The sequence below is a fragment of the Lissotriton vulgaris genome, chromosome 1_1 (assembly GCF_964263255.1).
Source record: "Lissotriton vulgaris chromosome 1_1, aLisVul1.2, whole genome shotgun sequence".
Lineage (NCBI taxonomy): Eukaryota > Metazoa > Chordata > Amphibia > Caudata > Salamandridae > Lissotriton > Lissotriton vulgaris.
This window is the reverse complement of record NC_141685.1, coordinates 2065635587-2065655865: the sequence shown is the minus strand read 5'-3', so window position 1 is coordinate 2065655865 and position 20279 is coordinate 2065635587. Positions and strand designations below refer to the sequence as shown.

Genomic DNA, 20279 nt, shown 5'->3' with positions numbered 1-20279 from the left:
CAGGGCCATTTTCCTTGTGGATCGTGTGCTATTTGACCATAGACGAGACAATCAAAAACCGTAGACATTGAAACTACAAGACCATGGATCCCCAAAAATGTCACCAATTGCTATAGCGACATTTTAATATATCTTATTACATGTCTATGCAAATTTCATTATGTGGGAATGACGACACGAAAGGTGAGGTCTCGAATGTTGGAGCATAAAAGTACTTTCCAGTGTAGAAAAAGGACGACAAAACTAACAAGACACTTCCTAGATCAAGCTCACAATGCCGAAGATTTTGTGTGGACGGTACTTGAAAAACCTTATATCCCTCCACACATCAGTGATGTGTCCAGCTTTCTCTTTTTTTGAGAACAAAAATGGATATACAAGTTGTTAAGTGATACACTGGGCCTAAATTACACTATACCTTGGGTTTCGCTTCAGAGACGATGGTGATCATAGATATCATCTACTTGCCAACACTAGGAGAGCCAGAGACAAGGGGTAATGTTATTTATTATTGAGAGGACATGAAAAGGTTATACTGTGTCTACATCAACAAATAAATTGACATCTATTCCCCTTAGAACGCTCTTGCAAATTTAGTCTATAGGGCTATTTTCGTTATTATACTTTTTTTCATTTTCTAATGATTTAATGACCATATTTTTCCTGCTGGGATGCTACATGGCAAAGAGTTTACAGAAGTGGCCTTACCATTGATACCTCAGAATTCGTGTGCCAGTATGAGGCATTAGGTTTTCTGCTTTTTAGATATTCAGCAAGTCTCTTCATAAGAAAAAGTTTGAAATAGGAGATCGACATGCTTTAAGATATCTGGCAGACATTACACACAATAGCATTAGACACAACCAGGATATGCATTCACATTGCCAGGCACAAGAACTACCATTTCCTGGTTAAGTGAAGTCATATGGTAGTTCCTAAACAACTACGGCAATTGTGGTCCCAACTACATATTAGCGTACCTGCAATTTGCGAGTTTGCTCATTAAATAATGCATATGAGATGATAATGACATCTATTATATTCTCAGTATCCCTAAGTATAAGAATAGTCTGCCCAGCAAGTAAATAACAAATTAAGAAAGTTAAAGCAACAAAATACAACATAAAAGGAATATGAATCCTAACGATTATACATAGATCTAGTACTGTCTCATTTATTGTAATTGAGAAGTACAAATATCGATAGGATTTACTAATGAAGCGGGATAGTTGATATAAGAACTACAACTTCCATCAAGACTGACGTAAATTGGTAGTTCTAAATGACACGATTATCTGGTGCCATACGCACGCCAACTTCAGTTTACAAGCAGAACTAACCAAAAGGGGAAACGGCCACAACAACGCGGCCATTTCCACGAAAACCTTAACCACGCATGCATTACAACACATGCGTTGTTACAAAGAAAGCCTTTACCACGCATACATTTACTACGAGGTACGTAGTAAAGATATGTGTGGTAAAAGGTACAATTAAAAAAGGGGAGGTTGGGGGGGCTCCCCCCCCGAAAAAACCTAACCTGAAGTCGAGATGTGCAGGCAATCGGCGTCGTATAAGAGGAACCGGAAAGAAACTTCCGCGTACTCTTTTCGACGTATGATGTCACCACAGAAAAATACGTGGAGAAGGATAAGCGTGGAAATACCATTCCGTTGTAATGCATGTGTGGTAAAGGCATGCGTTACAACGGAGTTCGTTGTAAGAACATATAACCGGGGTAATTTACAAATAGATTACTCTCGATTTGCCAACATCATGCCTAAACAGAGGGGTCTAATTTATTCTACTCGGCCGGTGAGAGCGTAGCAATATGCACCGTTTGAGTCCGTTTTTCCATAAACCTTTATGACCAGGCTCAAGTCATGGATAACAATAATGTACAAAGACCTTTTGGCGTATATATTGAAATATTAAAATTTTGAAAGAGGCCTCAGCTCAGGCCTGCTGATATCATGGCTTTGAGTAAACAACAAGAGTTTAGACCACTATTTCCTCTCGTAAGCTAAATAGTGTATACGAAATATTATACAGAGAGCTTGGATAGGTACAATTAACCAATACCATGGGGCTGGTACGACCGCCACTGCCTCTTTAGAGTCAGTCTGCCATAGCCTTTACAACACATAGATACCTTTACATTGTAGTATAGAATGGATGATGACATTTCAAACCACTACATGCTCTTGTAGATTAGACGAAGAAACTAAGTGCTTTAAAGCGGACTTGATATATACAATCAAGATTGCTCCCAGGCGGATGCTCCCGCCACTTTCCAATTTGATTTAGCACGTTAGAACTTTCAAATACTTTTTAGTATCAAATCGTGACAAAACATATCTAAGAAAATTGTTCTATCTGGACACCTAGAAAGTAAACATATAAGCTATGATTTCCTGTCTCTCTGACATTGACAGATCACAATATGATAGAAAAATATATCCGACTGCCTTCAGTATTTGCTATTCTGACGAACATGCCATAACACGATACTGTTTTTAATAGATGAATATATTCATTTATATAATTTTTGAACCATGCACTCAATGAAGTAGTGTTTCATGAAATAGATGACACATGGCAACATTATGAAAGAACAAAATGAAGGAGTACTACCCGATGAGGGTAAATGAAGGCTTGTGTTTAAACAGAAGGAAATATTATTCCTTTGTTAGGAAACCCCTCACTCACCACCTGGTGGTGACTTGCTTCATCATCGGGGCCCACCCAAGTGGCCTAGCGTCACTTGGGTGTGCTTCAACACCTGCAACTGCAGTGGAGCTGGTAGTGAGATGTGGGGTGCAAACAAAAATGTGTAAGTGTTAAAAATTGTCCTGGTAGTCTGAAGCAGCGAGCACGGCGAAGTAGGTGACCCGCCTGATCCCGCCCGTACAAACTAATATGTTGTGTTCGGCATAGCGCCCTGCCCCTGCCTGATGCAGCTCGATCCGAGCACCAGCATTGTTTTGCAGCACCCTACACTTTAGGTGTGCGTTCCAGAAGTTTATTTTTTCTTCTGATGCCCAAGGATTTAGGGCTGGGTGTGTCTTTTAGGGGGCACATACCACCCACTTCCTTGTTTTGGTCCTGAGGAATACCGGGGATTTTCCCCTCATGGTAGAAACATGTCGACCATCACATAAAACAGAGATAAGTAGGCCGTAACTTCCCTACTACTATCTCAACTTTGATTTTTAACCTTTGTCCAGTTACTTTTTTATTAAATCCTAAATAAAAGACTACCAGGACAATTTTTAACACTTACACATTTTTGTTTGCACCCCACATCTCACTACCAGCTCCACTGCAGTTGCAGGTGTTGAAGCACACCCAAGTGACGCTAGGCCACTTGGGTGGGCCCCGATGATGAAGCAAGTCACCACCAGGTGGTGAGTGAGGGGTTTCCTAACAAAGGAATAATATTTCCTACTGTTTAAACACAAGCCTTCATTTACCCTCATCGGGTAGTACTCCTTCATTTTGTTCTTTCATACCTTGACCCAGGGAATCAGGAGTATTCCCCGTCCGACGACTACGGACGCAATTCCTTACTCTCCTACTTGTTTTCCAAGACATGGCAACATTAACCATGTTCTAAACATTATCTTGTATCCCCTCTTTTGTTGGATGCTTGATGCATGTTCTCTAGAGCGGGCCTCATTGACAAGAGCTGGTGCCGGGTGTGTGAGGTCTAAACCTCGTATCACACGAGTGAGAATTTGAGCGTTCATGACTATTGAATGAATTTGCTACACATTAAGCTGCAATGTCTGACGTAAGATTGTGACTAATATGTTTAGATGCACCATGACTGATGTTATAATTTTGCTATTTTTCAGTTGTCCTATACATCTTGTAGATACGGAGGATCAGAATAAGACAACAAGGGTCCACTATTCCCATTTCATATATATATTGCAATTTGGAAATTGATTTACATGCTAACAGTATTGTAGTAGCAAATAAATCTACGTTGAGGTCCTGAAGAAAGCCGGGGACAGTTGTCCCGCTGGCTGAAACATGTCGACCACATAAATGCAGTGAAGTTTATGAACTGCATAATTTTCTGCACTGTTGTTACTTAGGAATGAAATAGAGGTTAAAAAAAAGATAAAAAAGAAAAAGAAAACAATTTCTTTCTCTTGCATCACCTATTTTAATTTCACTTTCAATTAATTTTACTTTCTTTTTTTGCACTGCACACTTCTATTTGGAATCCTATGGGCCCAATACAAACCTCTCAACTTTATTTGATGCTGTCTCTTTTCCTCAGAAGAAGACCCAACAGAGGATACAACTCACTCAGTATTCCTCTGTGTATGGTGAGGACGGAGGAGAGTTTGTTTGGAATTCCAAATGATGACAATGGTCACTTTGGTGAATGATGGGATTCCAATAAATCCTAATGGGTCCTTCCTTTTCACTATTTTTCATTAATTTTACTATTCTTGATCTTCCTTCAGTTACATTTTGTTACACTCTGTTTTGAGAGCATTTTTGCATACATTTTTAGACTCCAGAATCTATCTAGAGTAGCACCTGGTACTAGAGACTGAGGATCATATATATTGTTTTTGAGAACAAGAAGCCAAACATATTTAGACAGACAGAGTGATAATGAGGACGAGACAGAAATGGAAAAATGCACTCAGATTACAGAAATCAAAGTTAACATCAAATCTGAGGAGGACCAGATAAGTAAAGAGCAATATACTCAGACAGACGAAAAAAGAATCAACACTCACGAGTCTGAGGAGGGACGGATAGGCACTAGAGAAAACGCCCAGGCAGAAGACAATCAAGAATTAAAAAGACCTGAGCAGGACCAGTTAGGACAAGAAAAACAAGTTCAGGAAGAAGGAGAACAAAGTCAAAGCAAACAAACTCCTGAACAGGGTAAGAATAGAGTAGAAGAACACATCCAGGCAGAAACGGCAAAGGTAATAAGCCCTGGAAACGGTCAGATAGAAAAGAATTCTGAAGACGAAAGTAAACAGATTGTGCCACAAATCAATGAAAACAAAAAAGAGTATCTGAAGAAACTGAAAGCACAGTGCAAGCTAAAAGACTTAGACCAAGTAGATGAAGTAACAAGTCAAACTGGACCATCTACTGAAAAACCTAAAAGGAGAAGTCCACGTTTGAAAAGACTGAAAAATAAATTCAAGAGTCCTGAATCGACATATGTGATTATAGAGGACTTTGAGAATCTAGAGATAAGTGGAGACAGTGAAGAAGAATTAAGTACTGATCGAATTGACGAAGAAGTGAGACCAACTTGAAATGATTAAAATTTATAATTTGTAATCCATGCAAGTTACAAAGAGGGGAATAAGTCTCCTTACTCAGAAATGGCTGATAATAAAGCTGCTGGAAAACTGAAAAGAAGGTGTATAAAGACATGTTGTAGAGTATGCATATGTAGTATATTGATAGTGCTCATAGCATGGTTAGGACTGACAAATGCCATACCTTATCTAATGACTGAAAGTAAACAGAATAACACTAGTGCACATGGAAAGGTAGCCAACCTTAAGCAAGGCAGAGTAGAATTAGAAGCACCAGATGAGACAGATTTACACAGTAGTATAAATAGAAATGAGACAGATTTAAATGTTTTCTCAAACTTGTTAGTGCACTATGTAGAAACAATGGAAGTTAGTGATTGCTATGTGTGTATGAAATTACCGACATTAGTAGCAGAAGGAGTGACATATCATTTACCACTGACATATGGTATTTCATGTAGTATTTTAGCTAGTATATTTTATAAAACTGGAAAATTTCAATATTATTATTCTAACCTAGACTTGATTTTTTCTGAAGTAGCCCGGTGTAGAAACATGAACCCTGTCCTTAGCAGTAAAGATTCAAAGTTTATGGGTGAATATTTTTTAACAATGAAAACTATAGATATAGCTGAAGCACATAAAGATAATTTAACATGCAAGTTACATGAAGAAGAAAATATATTTTTGAGTTTAGTAGAAAAAAGGATGCAGGATTTCCATAGTGCGGGCTACTGAACCGAAACCTCAAATATCCAAATGGGCTGAAAGGGAGGATTTTATTGCAACTGGCAAGACTCATGCTGCTATGTCCCTGGACCTTGAAAAGAAAGGGAAAATCTGTCTCCATAGGTTAAAAACAGAGTATAACAATGTATTCATTGGTTCCAGTAAATGTGAACACAATTTCCTAATAGTTGGGGGTTGGAGACTAAAAGGGGGAACTGGTCCAGTATTTCCCAGAGTCTATATTTGTGGGAACAAAGATTATTTTAAGCTGCCTGATCATTGGTATGGGAGTTGATATTTCGGAATAGTATTCACAAAGGAATATCATGTAAAAAGAATCACTGGAAGCAATGAAGAAAATAACGGACTAACACAACAGAAAGAGCTAGGTTTTCAGAAATTGTAGGAGATATATTCAGTGCATTGATACCTTCAGTGAGAGTAACTCTGAATACAAAAATAATTTGTAAATTATCTACAGTGGTTGATCGCTTATCGACTGACATTGCTGGAGGAATTTTATTGATCAATACCGAACTAGTTGCGGTAAGATCTATGGTTTTGCAAAATCGACTTACTCTTGACATATTATTGGCAAAAGAGGGCGAAGTCTATAAAATATTCAAGGCACAACATTGTTGCACCTACATACCTGACAAAAGTATTGAGATTGGGAGATATGACAGAAACATTACGAACTTGGAAGATTAATTGAAACCACTGGAGGTTGACAGTGCATGGAAAAGACTAACTGATGGTCTCTCCAATGTAGGTAGTTGGTTTTCTAATTTTGGAAGAAGCATTGTAGGATGAATACTGATGCAAATAATGGGAATAGCCCTATTAGTATTATTATTATTTTTTTAACACACTTTATTGGGTTTTGTTATAGCAATTGTGGGTTAGCAATGCAATCACGACTATTCAAACAAACCTTTAGTGGTCAAACCCCATGAAATGATACTAGCATAACCCCAGCATTACACCCGCAAAGTGGTTAAACGTTTGCTCCATATGATGGGGAACAGATCGACACAGGTGGGCTGCTATACGAACATCTTACAGCACAGGTCTGCAGTAACTTGATTTGCGGTCTCATAGTGATTTACTCTCCCAGTTACCCCCTATCAAAACCCTTCAAGATAACAAAAACTCCCCACCCCCTTTCAAACCGCCTACCCAGGCCTGTCGCTTGAATGACCCTGTCTGTGTGTAAGAATTTTGGGCAGTGCTACATGATGCTTGACTTGCTGGCCCCAATGGGAAAAAAACTGCCATTGCTGAGTTACCCATCTCCCTCATGCTTCTCTAGGTCTGTATGGGTCCCTGGGACTGGGCCAAGCTAAGTCTGTTTTCCCACTCCCCAGTCCCCTGGTCTGCACTGGCGGGGGGTGCTTCATCATCACCTCCCGGTTGCTTCAGTATGTCTACAAGTGCCACCCAGGCCCTCGCCCCATCTAAAGTTTTGTCGCTCCCTCTGCGATTTGCCATTGCCAGGCGTAGGGTCCCTTCGCAGTCCGCCCACCTTATGAACTCGCTCAGCCATCTGGTCACTGAGGGTGCATTCTTCGCTTTCCAATTTTTGTGATTTCTCTTTTAGCCAGTACCAACCCCAGATCTATGAACTTACTGGTAACCTTATTTCTGGAAATGTGGGGGAACCAATGTAATAGACAGCACCCCGGGGTCCTCGCTACTTCCCGTTCCGTCACTTCTGTTAGGCTGGAGGTCACTGCCTGCCATTAGCCCCCTAATGTAGGGCAGTCCCAGAACATATGCAGGAACCCTGCAGCCTCCAGGCCACACCTCGGGCAAGCAGACAGGGTCCCAAAGTATTCAGTAATCTTGGCTGGGGTGAGGTACGCTCTAGGAAGGGCGAAGAACTGGATCAGCTGAAAGCGCTTTTCTGGTGCACTTCCAAGCGTGTTCAACCAGCACCTCCCATGGCTTCTCTGGTATGTCCTCCCCCAGGTCAGTCTCCCATTTCAGGCGCAAGGCCATCCGGGGGCTCCGTGTCTCCTGCTTGATGCACCTATAGAGACAAGTGACCCCTGTATTTAGTCTGGTGCCTGTACTTAATTTGTTCTTTTTTAGAAAAAATCAAGGATTGGCTACCTGCGAGCCTTGAGAGCAGTGTCAGTTGTAAAACCAGATGTCCCTGCAAGAATGCCACCCCTTTTATATATAGTGGCAAATCAATTAATGTCTAGGGCAATATACTACCCCTACTGTAAAACCTAGGCAGCAATGTAAACTCTTTTTGCAACATACCTCTTACCGATAGTAAGTTTAATGTAGTTCACCGTAATATTTCACAATCCTGGTGCACTATTTAACCCCTTCCATGCTGGTGACGAACCCCAGCCGTCATGCACTACGGTGCTCGTGTGCTGATGACGGCTGGGGTTCGTCATGGCCCGCCCGTGTTCTGCCGGTGGCCGCACACGGGGAAAATCGCGGCCGCACGGAAGGGGTTAAATAGTTAAAATAAAAAATTAATGTGCGCGTGACAATCCTTGAGCATTCCTTGACTCCTAATCCCCCTTGATTGCCAAGATTTTTAATATCTGTTTTCAATTATGTTCTCTTGTGGGTCATTTATCCCTTAAGGATTTTTAGGTTTCGCCTGCACAACGCTTGTGAAATCTCTTGTAAACAAAAAAAACATTAAAATGGGTTTAGAGCCCTCCCACTACTTTCCATTGGTTGGCGCTGGGGTCACTCTCATTTTCTTGCTTCTTATTGGTCCGAGCCTCAGCTTTCTCCTGGGGCGTTTGTCTGTGTCGCTGCCATGAAGTATGGATCAAGTTCAGCCTCCTGTCTTCGACCAGTGTGTTCCACTCGCAGCAGGCTCCTACAGGTACTCTTATTTAATAATATTTGCACATGCACTCTTCTAGAATGCATGTGTCTGCAGTATCTCTCCCTCATTCACCCTACTCCCCCGGTCTGTTCTGTTTTCCCACACTCCTTCCGCTGTCCGGTCGGTCTCGCACCCACCTAACCTCCTCCCGCTGTACATTCTGCTTCATCACCCACCTGCCCTATTCCCGCTCTCCATTCTGTTTAACATATGCCCCTAACCGCCTGCTGTACATTCTTTTTAAATCACCCTAGCCTTCCTTCTGCTGCTGTTTAACATGAGAAGAAAATATTGACAAAGCCAGTAGATCTCTCATAGGTGAAACCTTTTGCATTTGCCAATGCTTGTTCATTGTAGCTGTTTGATGCATTTCACAAGAACCATTGCATAGTTCAGCCTTGAGCTCGGTTGAGCTACCTAAGACCACTTTGGTACCTTAGAATACCCGGTATGGATTCTTGCTTCAGCTCAGTATTATTCATATACGGCTACTTATTCTCTAGGTCTAGGATACACATTTCCAAATAAAAACAAAGAAAACTTAGGTAGAAGACACTTTTTTTTGTTTATATCGACATTAGGACTATTTCATTAGCTTGTGGGAGGCTTAAAATAATGTATGGTTGACGCTGGACCACAGGCAGGCTGCTGTGCGCTGGCATGACTCCTGCTGATGCTGGCGATCCCACAGTCCAAGAGGCGACATGATATATATATACATTCTGTGATCTTGTGCTCTTTTCTAGTCTTATTGGCAGAACGTCTGGGACTTCCTACTTCGATCTAGTGACCTGGCCCATAATTAGCTTCTCGGTGTATTATAAATACCTTGGCACAATTCGAACTGCAGCAACGTCCTGCCTTTTCACAAACAACACAAGCTGTTGTCATTTGAACTACTCCCCTTCCCAAAATGCATATATCTGAAAGATACTAGAAGCTTCTTTCGTCACAGAAACTTCTTTCTTGAGAAAATGTTATCTCTTTTTTATTGTTACAGGTTTGATAGAATACGTATAATTGTATCTGTCATTCAATCTCATTATTAAACATTTGGACAATGTATATTTGACTTATTATGTTAAAAAACAATAATACCTGAATTATCTGCGAGTTTTTTAGCTATGACCTCTGAAACAGAAGTGCATTGATCGAACTGCTGTGTTGCTTCAGATTGCTCTAAGCTTCGGAATTTTCCACCTTTAAAGTAAATGACATATTCTGAGAGCTTCATAATTTCGTTTGACAGCACCACCTGTAAATATAAAACAAACGAAATGCAAACGTAAGCATTACAAAATGGATGAAAATTAACATAACAAATCTATCTAACTAACTGAAGAATACTACACTTATCAGTTTCATTATTCTTTTCAATAATCTCTAGTCTTAGAATTGCTTCCTAATGTTTACCCCGGTGCAGTTACGTTTGACTGACATAAACAATGGCATAATAATTTTGAAGTAGCACAATAACGAGCTGAATTAATATTACCCGTTATACGCCACAGCCTTCCTTATCTATTTGTGTTCCTGTTTAAGATTTATGTTAGCATAGGATCTCTCATTTATTCTGTACTGAACAGTGGCATAACGAACCTTGAGGGGGCCCCCTGAGGGTAAGTGAAGGGGCCCCCTCTGGACTCAATCCAGAGGTCCCCAGTAGAAGTGCCGTGCTGACGGGGCCCTCTGGAGGGTGAGCCCCCCCCCCCCCCCCCCCCGCATTGTGGGGGCTGCAGGGGCCTGTGTTACCCCCCTGATCCAGGAGCATGTTTACAAAATATTGTCATAGGCCAGCACCGCAAGTCTTTTTGTTGCACTGCCCAACGCCAATTTGAAAGGGCAAAGAATGTACCGTATTAACGAGGTACAATGAATACCTGTCCTTTCATCTAGGGCATAATTTGGTGCCTAGCACCAACTCGAGCACCGTTGCGCCATGCACTGTTGGCAGGATTGTTTCTGTGCAGAAACTCAGAAAGGGTCACATTTCTGCACAAAAAAACTCAATGGAGACGTTTTCCACGTTCTAAGTGTGCTGCATTCTGCAGCACAAATGGAAAGAGGAACAATGAGGAGAAATGAAAACATTTCTCTCTGTTACCCCTACACTGGGGAGCCGTAAGGTTTTGGTGCTGCCCCAGGTTTATGTGATGTTATTGATCTGGGGCAGCATCAAAAATCCATGCATGTTGCATGTGCACACCCACCTCAATTCCCATGGAACTCTTCCTTGATGCAGAGTAAGGCAATGCAGCGCTTTGCAGCGTGGCTTTGCTTCGCCTCATAGATATGACTGAGAGGCATGCACCACTGGTGAGTCAAAAAAGTGATGCTTCAGCATTGCGGGTGTTTTGTAAATAAGCCCCACAATATTTGTCCTTAGAAATAAGAACTAAATAGTAGGCATGGTAACTGACCATTCAATATTTAATTATGTTGTGGTTTTTGTTAACCATGAAGCTGGGCCTGAAGGGCAATTGCACACAGTACTTAGGAAGGAAGAATAAAGAGATAATGGCACAGATTATCAGATGCTTACAAAGATTATATGCATTTTCCATTTTTAAAGTTGTACAAATCTCGAAAGAACATTTAGGAAATTGGTCATGGCTATAGGAGTTGACATAGCACCTTCAGTATTCAGTGCTAAATAATCACAGGTGTTTGGTCTTGTATGGTGTCATGGGGGCACTCTCCTCACAAACCTTTTGAATTCATCTGGTAGGCAATGGCAGAGTTAGGGCCCAGTCTTGATAACTGCTGTGGCTGAGCTTTGCCGCTGCCTGCACCCTAGAGCTCAAAGTTTCCCCTTTAGCTATCATTGACTCAGTTTACTAACGTAGAGTCTGGCCTTTTCCCTAAACCATTCAGTCACAGAAAAAGATAAATTGAACATGTTAGCCTCTAGTTAGGGCAAAGAGTGCACCACCTTTGGTGGTGAGATGGCTGTTGAAGGCTTCTGGAGTCTCCTAGTAGACTTGTGAAGCAAAAGGGCTTGTTATCAGGAGCTGGTGTGCAGGTTGCATGTAGGCATAGTATAAGACCCTTATCATAGTTGAAATAAAGATGGGGTTGTCTGAATATAATTGTTACTTTGTATGCACAAGAACACTTTATTACTTTAATCCTATATAACATAATGGAGAATAAACACAGGAAACAAGCATTGGAAAATACATAACTTTAATAAGTAATGAAATAATGCAAAAATTACAGTTGCAACATTCTGCTCCTAAGTTAACCAATCTTGTCAGGTTTAACCATTAATGTCACCAAATTACCCTGAGCTCAACCCCCTAGTAGTTGTGGCACAGAGCAGACAGACTATATTTTGGACACTGTGTGGAGTATTTATGTAGTATCAAAACAGTAATAAAGTCATGACTACAGGCAATTAACATCACAACATTTGAAAAATAGAATACATGTAAATAACAAAAGCACAATAAAGCAACACAAATCTAACAAGGGAAATCAGAAATTCGAATCACTAACATTATCATAAGTAAAAATAGTGAGAAGCACAACGCACCAATGATACCTAGCAGAGCGATAGAGCTGGACCTAGAAGGGATTTGAGGCTGACTGCAATTGAGCCGTAGTCAGATAGAGCAAGTAGATTTGCCTTCTGTGAAAGTCGGGAAGTCAAAAAGTAAGAAAAGGAATATACATGCCAACTCAGAAAGGGGCTATGTCACTTTTCTGAAGAGAAATGTTGAAATGTCTTTTAAGTCCGACAAAACCAAAGGAGTATACTTCTAAGCCCACCACTATCTCAGGGAAGGGCATACCGTCTAATGATACTCAGCAGAGGCCAACAGCAAAGTCCAGTCCAAGTCCAGCTGGCACTAGTCAGCTGACACCTTTAGGAAAAAGGACTCTTGAAGATTGTTATTGTTGGAACTGGCCCTTTTTGCAGGGTCATCCCCAAACCTTTTGCTTCTTCCTCCCTTATTTTTCCTGACCCGTGGCTGTTGGCAATAGGACTCTGCGCACTTTACCACTGCTGATCAGTGCTAAAGTGCATATGCTCTCTATGTAAATTGTTATTCTGATTGGATATACATGTTTGGCATATTTGTATCACCATGAAGTCCCTAGTAAAGTGCACGGGGTGTGCCAGGGCCGGTGATGACAAATGCTACTAGTGGGCCTGCAGCACTGATTGTGCCACCCACAGGAGTAGCTCTAAAATGGTGACTCGGGCCTGCCACTGCAGCGCCTACGGGCAGTTTAGAACTGCCATGTCCTCCTGGTCCGCGTCCCCGCTGACCAGGCCTAACCCTTCCCTTTTCGTGCACATCAGTCACCCCTATGGAAGGCCCAAGGTACCCCCCTGGGCAGGGTGCAGTGTATGTGAAAGGTAGAGCATGTACTAGTGCGGGTGACATGCTCTGGTAGTGAATTACAGCCATTTTCGTTTTTCACTATTGTAAGGCTATCTTGCTCCATAGGTTAACATGGGGGATGCTGGCTACAGTGGGTAACAGCATTTCTTCCCATAGGAACAAGATAGGACATAAGTATCTAGTATCCCTGAACTCAGAATTTAATAATACATCTTTTAGGAAAGGTGGTTTTTAAATCCTGTGTTTGAGAACAGCACTTTTAGAAAGTTGCTGTTCTCTTGTCTGACCCTTCTGTGTGCCTGGGCCTGTTTGTGTATTGACTGTCTGGTTTGTGAGTGACAGGGGCTGGGGAATTCCCCCAGAGGCTGGATGAGTCAGCACTAGGCTGAATGAAGCAATTGCAACCTGAGTGGTGGGAGGAGTTAGCACCTGGGCTGAATAGGGCTGTGCCTGCCTGCCACAATGCTGGCTCCACCTCCTGCTGGGCGGCTGAGGACCCTACCCCTCACTCTGAAAGGAAAGATGCAGCCAGCAAAACAAAGTGCTCAGGATCCACCCAGAACTGGTTCAGACCGGGCTCAGGGCCCACATGCACAGAGAGAACAAAGACTTTAGAGGTATAAGTACAGGACCCCTGACAACAGAAAATTAGATCATCCTGGAAATCAAGAAGGAACCTCTGCCAAGGAGAAAGCTGACTCTGAAGAAGGAAGACTGTCCTGCTGTTGCTCTGCTGGACTGACCTGCTGTTGCTTTGCTGCCAAGGAGAGGGGAAGGACTTTGCTGTGAGCTGTGTCCCCTGTCTTGAAGGAATCTCCAAGGGCCTGAGAAGAGCTGGCTCCCTGTTTTTGAAGTCCCAGGAACAAAAGGACTTCACCCCCAGTCTCCCTGAACTCTGCTGAGAGAGTTCTGTCCTTCCTCGAGTGCTTGATCCAGTTGTGGGGCCTCTGGAAGTTGAACCTGAGCTGGGAAGCTTGAAACTAAGCTTGAGAGACTTTTGAATCCGAAAAGTGTCGCATCGCTCGCTTGCGGAGCGCATCCCCGACAGTGCGAGAAGTTTCCCGCCGCTACGAAGGTAGAGATCGGCGCAGCGCCTGACGCCGCTGCGAGAGCCGTCGCATCCTTCGTTTGCGGGACGCACCAGACCGGTGCGGGAGAATCGAACATCGCTGCGAGTGTCGTCGCAGAGCCTGTCGTCGCTGGGTGAGATCACCGCACCGCTTGCTTGCGGACCGCATCACGTCGCTGCGAACATCGTCGCAGAACCATCGCATCGAGGAGCTGCGAGAGAGAGGATCACCGCTGGACCGCGCATCGTCGCCCCGGAGATCGTCGCAGCCCCTACGAGATCATCGCATCGTACCTTTGCGAGAACAGACTTCCTACGGAACCTACGCACCGGAATCTACGCAAGCTGCCTTCCTCCCCATACAGACCGGATTCGTCGCAACACGCCCGCTGCTGCAGCGGGGCTGTCGCATCGCCTCCCCAGGGTCTCAGGAGTAACGCATCGCTTGTTTCCACCGCACCAGCTTCCTGCTTGTGGAACTTTGTTGCATCTAAAAGGTACTGTGAGTAAACGTGACGCAACTGTGAACTTTTCACGCATCTGTGGATTATTTTAACGCAACTTAAAGAACTTTGATTACAACCTGAAGAACTCTTTTTGAAACCATATCCTTGAACTGTATGTTGGATTTTTGCCGTTTTGGTCTTGTGTAGTTTAGAATAAATATCTTTATTTTCCTAAACTGTTGTGGAATCAGTTTGTGGTGTTTTCACTGTGTTACTGTGAGTGTTGGTACAAATACTTAACGCATTGCCTCTAGTTAGCCTAGACTTCTCAGGCCAAGCTACCTTGAGGGCGAGCAGGGGTTATCTGAGAGGGTTATCTCCTTGTCCTGACTAGAAGCAAGGGTCCCTATTTGGACAGTGGTACCTACCTCTGCCAACTAGAGACCCCCAGTTCTAACATTGGTCGTCAGGCGGTGGGATTTGAACTTGTATTTGTACTTGACCCACAGTAATTGGTGTACATCACTAGTGAGTGCAGACCACTACGCCACCGCATACTACGGTTAAGCTTTTTTGGTTCTATTTTTGATCGTAACCCTGAAAGAATCCAAGCATCATGTCTCACAATGGTAAACCAGCAAGTGATGTTGCAGAACTGGAGTTTGATATTGAAATGTTAAGTGATTACAAAGTAGGTCAACTCAGGCAGTTCTGCAGGAACTTTGGATGCCCCATGAAGCGCCGCTCCAAGAAGGAGGAGCTCCAAGAGGCCTTAAGGGCCTGGTGGGAGACCAAAGAGGCTGGGGAGACAGATGATGCAGAAGTGGATGAGGATGCACAGAGGGATGGCTTCAGGCCACAGGATCTGCCTGTGTCCAGAGCGGCCTCAAGGGCTAGCAGCAACCATTCAGCTGAAAGTTTTTCCCCAGAGGAGTTGGAGGATAACCAAAGGGCTAGAGATCATAAATTAGAAATGTTGAGGCTTGAAATGAAGATGAAGCAAATGGAAAGGGCGGCGGAGGAGAGCAAACATGCCCGTGCCCTGGAGGAATTGAAATTGTCCTTGGCCCATGACTTAAGAATGAGGAAGCTTGAGTTGGAGCTCAAGATGCGTGAGGCTATGAGGGTCTCAGCTGAAGAAGAAACATGGGTAGCTCAAGAAGTGAGCTTTGCTGAGTTGGAGGTGGAGTCCAGCTCAGATGGTGGCAGCAAGATTATAGTTTCCAGTGCTGAGAGAAAGGTACAAGCACCCAGAGATGTGGTGCCTGACTTGAGGGAGGGGGTCGACATACACCAGAGGGTCCAGGTTTATGATGTAGTTCCAGTGGAGTGCAGTGGCCCTGAAGTAGATTGGGGGACTGGCACAGGGGACCATATTCCTAGTGGTGGGAGGGACACTCTACTGACTCTAGATGAGAGGTACAGGGAGAGGGGTTCCCCCGTGGTAGAAACCTTGGTGTGTGTGAGTGAAGACCAGCCAGAAGAGTGTGGGTTGTGTGACAGAGACAGTCAGATACTGTCTTGCCAGTCTCAGGAGAGTGGTGTGGGGTACTTGTGTGAGGCACTGGAGGGTGAGGCAAAGGGTAGCTTGGTTAACAATTGTGGGGGGCTGTGTGATTCATGTGATGGAGAGCATATTTTAAGTCCCTGTTTTCCAGAGCTATGCCAACACCCGGTGGAGTGTGAGTTCTCTGACCTCAGAGAGCTTGCGTTGGAGGCAGACCTCTTGGTGAATTCCAGAGAGTCTGAAGAGGCGTTGGGGAGTGATCCCAAAAGGAGTGGCTTAGATATCTTCCAGACCTGTGAGGTGGAAGAGGTTCAGTGTAGCCCGGTTAGGTCCCAGTGTAGTGGGAGGGGGGTAGGGGCTCATGTCCGGTCTCAGTGGAGAAGGAATGAGTGTGGGACGGTGTGTCTCACGTTGCCCGAAACCCAGTCTCAGGGCCTGGAGGGTTCCTTAAGGGAACACCAGGATGGGGACTTAGACTGTACTTGTAGGCCATTTGAGGAGGATCTCCCAGTGTCTGTTGAACGGGGAGTGCCTGTAACCAGGCCTCCATCAGTTCTGGTGTTTGGCAGTGCCGCTCCATTTGGGAGGGTGCAGAAGTCCAGACTGAGGGGTGAGAGGGAGAAGGAGTCCCCAGTGGGAGAACCAGTGGGTCAGGGACCAGTCAGAAGGGCTGAGTCTCCCAGGAGTGACCATGGTGACACCACTTCTGTCCTGGGGGATCTTCCCGCACTGTCAGGTGGACAGGGGTTGGGAGATCTGCGCCAGGCAGACTGTCACAGGACACATGAATTGTGTGTCACCCTCAAGGGGGTACTATGTGAGTCCCCAGAAGTCCTGGCGTGCCAGGCGAATGCACAACCGCAGGTTTTGGTCCCTGGGTTGGGAGATCAGGTTCAGGATCTGCCTGACCTGGAAGGGAGGACATCTGTAACCAGTGTCCTGACCCATATGGTTCCCAGGGGTACCCCTCCAGTAGGGAGGGTGCAGCGCTCTGGAAGGGGGTGCAGAGGAAGGGAGCACTCGCCTCTGACCCCGGTGCAACTTGAGGGGTTAAACCCTAGGTTGGGAGACCAGTTGCTGGAGGGAGGTCCTGAACTGGTAGGAAAGTTGTGTTCTTGGTTGTCCTGGTGGACGGATACAGGTCCAGGACTGGTGGGTCAGTGCCAGAGTGTCAGACCTGAACTGACAAGAGAGAGAGTGGACAAAGGGTGCCAAGCACCTGGGGCTACTGCCCCCCACCCTCTGATGCCACAGGGGTTTGAGAGCCATGAGAGGCAGGAGGCCTGGGTCTCATCCCTGATCACTGTTGGTGGTCACTGTGGCTTGCTGTTGGTCTGTTGGGACACACCTGTGAGGAAATTAAGGTTAGGTACTGCACAGGTGGTGTCCACAGGTGAGGTGAAAGGTTCCACATGGATTGGCATGGTGGACCCCGAGAGTATGGATAGAGTGATACAACTGGGTTTAGGACGGCGTAGAACAGGACTGCCCTGCTTTTTGGGCCAGGTTCCGTGTTCTATCGCCTTAAGCAGGGAATCCCATCGAGGTATCGTTTGGTCTACCCTGGCTTTAGGCTGGAAGGGGGTTGTGTTGGAACTGGCCCTTTTTGCAGGGTCATCCCCAAACCTTTTGCTTCTTCCTCCCTTATTTTTCCTGACCCGTGGCTGTTGGCAATAGGACTCTGCGCACTTTACCACTGCTGATCAGTGCTAAAGTGCATATGCTCTCTATGTAAATTGTTATTCTGATTGGATATACATGTTTGGCATATTTGTATCACCATGAAGTCCCTAGTAAAGTGCACGGGGTGTGCCAGGGCCGGTGATGACAAATGCTACTAGTGGGCCTGCAGCACTGATTGTGCCACCCACAGGAGTAGCTCTAAAATGGTGACTCGGGCCTGCCACTGCAGCGCCTACGGGCAGTTTAGAACTGCCATGTCCTCCTGGTCCGCGTCCCCGCTGACCAGGCCTAACCCTTCCCTTTTCGTGCACATCAGTCACCCCTATGGAAGGCCCAAGGTACCCCCCTGGGCAGGGTGCAGTGTATGTGAAAGGTAGAGCATGTACTAGTGCGGGTGACATGCTCTGGTAGTGAATTACAGCCATTTTCGTTTTTCACTATTGTAAGGCTATCTTGCTCCATAGGTTAACATGGGGGATGCTGGCTACAGTGGGTAACAGCATTTCTTCCCATAGGAACAAGATAGGACATAAGTATCTAGTATCCCTGAACTCAGAATTTAATAATACATCTTTTAGGAAAGGTGGTTTTTAAATCCTGTGTTTGAGAACAGCACTTTTAGAAAGTTGCTGTTCTCTTGTCTGACCCTTCTGTGTGCCTGGGCCTGTTTGTGTATTGACTGTCTGGTTTGTGAGTGACAGGGGCTGGGGAATTCCCCCAGAGGCTGGATGAGTCAGCACTAGGCTGAATGAAGCAATTGCAACCTGAGTGGTGGGAGGAGTTAGCACCTGGGCTGAATAGGGCTGTGCCTGCCTGCCACAATGCTGGCTCCACCTCCTGCTGGGCGGCTGAGGACCCTACCCCTCACTCTGAAAGGAAAGATGCAGCCAGCAAAACAAAGTGCTCAGGATCCACCCAGAACTGGTTCAGACCGGGCTCAGGGCCCACATGCACAGAGAGAACAAAGACTTTAGGGGTATAAGTACAGGACCCCTGACAACAGAAAATTAGATCATCCTGGAAATCAAGAAGGAACCTCTGCCAAGGAGAAAGCTGACTCTGAAGAAGGAAGACTGTCCTGCTGTTGCTCTGCTGGACTGACCTGCTGTTGCTTTGCTGCCAAGGAGAGGGGAAGGACTTTGCTGTGAGCTGTGTCCCCTGTCTTGAAGGAATCTCCAAGGGCCTGAGAAGAGCTGGCTCCCTGTTTTTGAAGTCCCAGGAACAAAAGGACTTCACCCCCAGTCTCCCTGAACTCTGCTGAGAGAGTTCTGTCCTTCCTCGAGTGCTTGATCCAGTTGTGGGGCCTCTGGAAGTTGAACCTGAGCTGGGAAGCTTGAAACTAAGCTTGAGAGACTTTTGAATCCGAAAAGTGTCGCATCGCTCGCTTGCGGAGCGCATCCCCGACAGTGCGAGAAGTTTCCCGCCGCTACGAAGGTAGAGATCGGCGCAGCGCCTGACGCCGCTGCGAGAGCCATCGCATCCTTCGTTTGCGGGACGCACCAGACCGGTGCGGGAGAATCGAACATCGCTGCGAGTGTCGTCGCAGAGCCTGTCGTCGCTGGGTGAGATCACCGCACCGCTTGCTTGCGGACCGCATCACGTCGCTGCGAACATCGTCGCAGAACCATCGCATCGAGGAGCTGCGAGAGAGAGGATCACCGCTGGACCGCGCATCGTCGCCCCGGAGATCGTCGCAGCCCCTACGAGATCATCGCATCGTACCTTTGCGAGAACAGACTTCCTACGGAACCTACGCACCGGAATCTACGCAAGCTGCCTTCCTCCCCATACAGACCGGATTCGTCGCAACACGCCCGCTGCTGCAGCGGGGCTGTCGCATCGCCTCCCCAGGGTCTCAGGAGTAACGCATCGCTTGTTTCCACCGCACCAGCTTCCTGCTTGTGGAACTTTGTTGCATCTAAAAGGTACTGTGAGTAAACGTGACGCAACTGTGAACTTTTCACGCATCTGTGGATTATTTTAACGCAACTTAAAGAACTTTGATTACAACCTGAAGAACTCTTTTTGAAACCATATCCTTGAACTGTATGTTGGATTTTTGCCGTTTTGGTCTTGTGTAGTTTAGAATAAATATCTTTATTTTCCTAAACTGTTGTGGAATCAGTTTGTGGTGTTTTCACTGTGTTACTGTGAGTGTTGGTACAAATACTTAACGCATTGCCTCTAGTTAGCCTAGACTGCTCAGGCCAAGCTACCTTGAGGGCGAGCAGGGGTTATCTGAGAGGGTTATCTCCTTGTCCTGACTAGAAGCAAGGGTCCCTATTTGGACAGTGGTACCTACCTCTGCCAACTAGAGACCCCCA

At 45.1% G+C, this 20279-nt stretch overlaps 1 protein-coding gene across 1 annotated transcript in view; it reads right to left on the bottom strand.

Annotated features, from left to right (window-relative positions):
• The window catches only part of PLCZ1 (phospholipase C zeta 1), a 665761-nt gene that overhangs the window by 358913 nt on the left and 286569 nt on the right, over window positions 1–20279 (bottom strand). The window contains exon 6 of the mRNA XM_086933607.1: window positions 9997–10153. Coding sequence (XP_086789733.1) covers window positions 9997–10153 — 157 coding nt within the window. The remainder of the gene's footprint in view (window positions 1–9996; window positions 10154–20279) is intronic.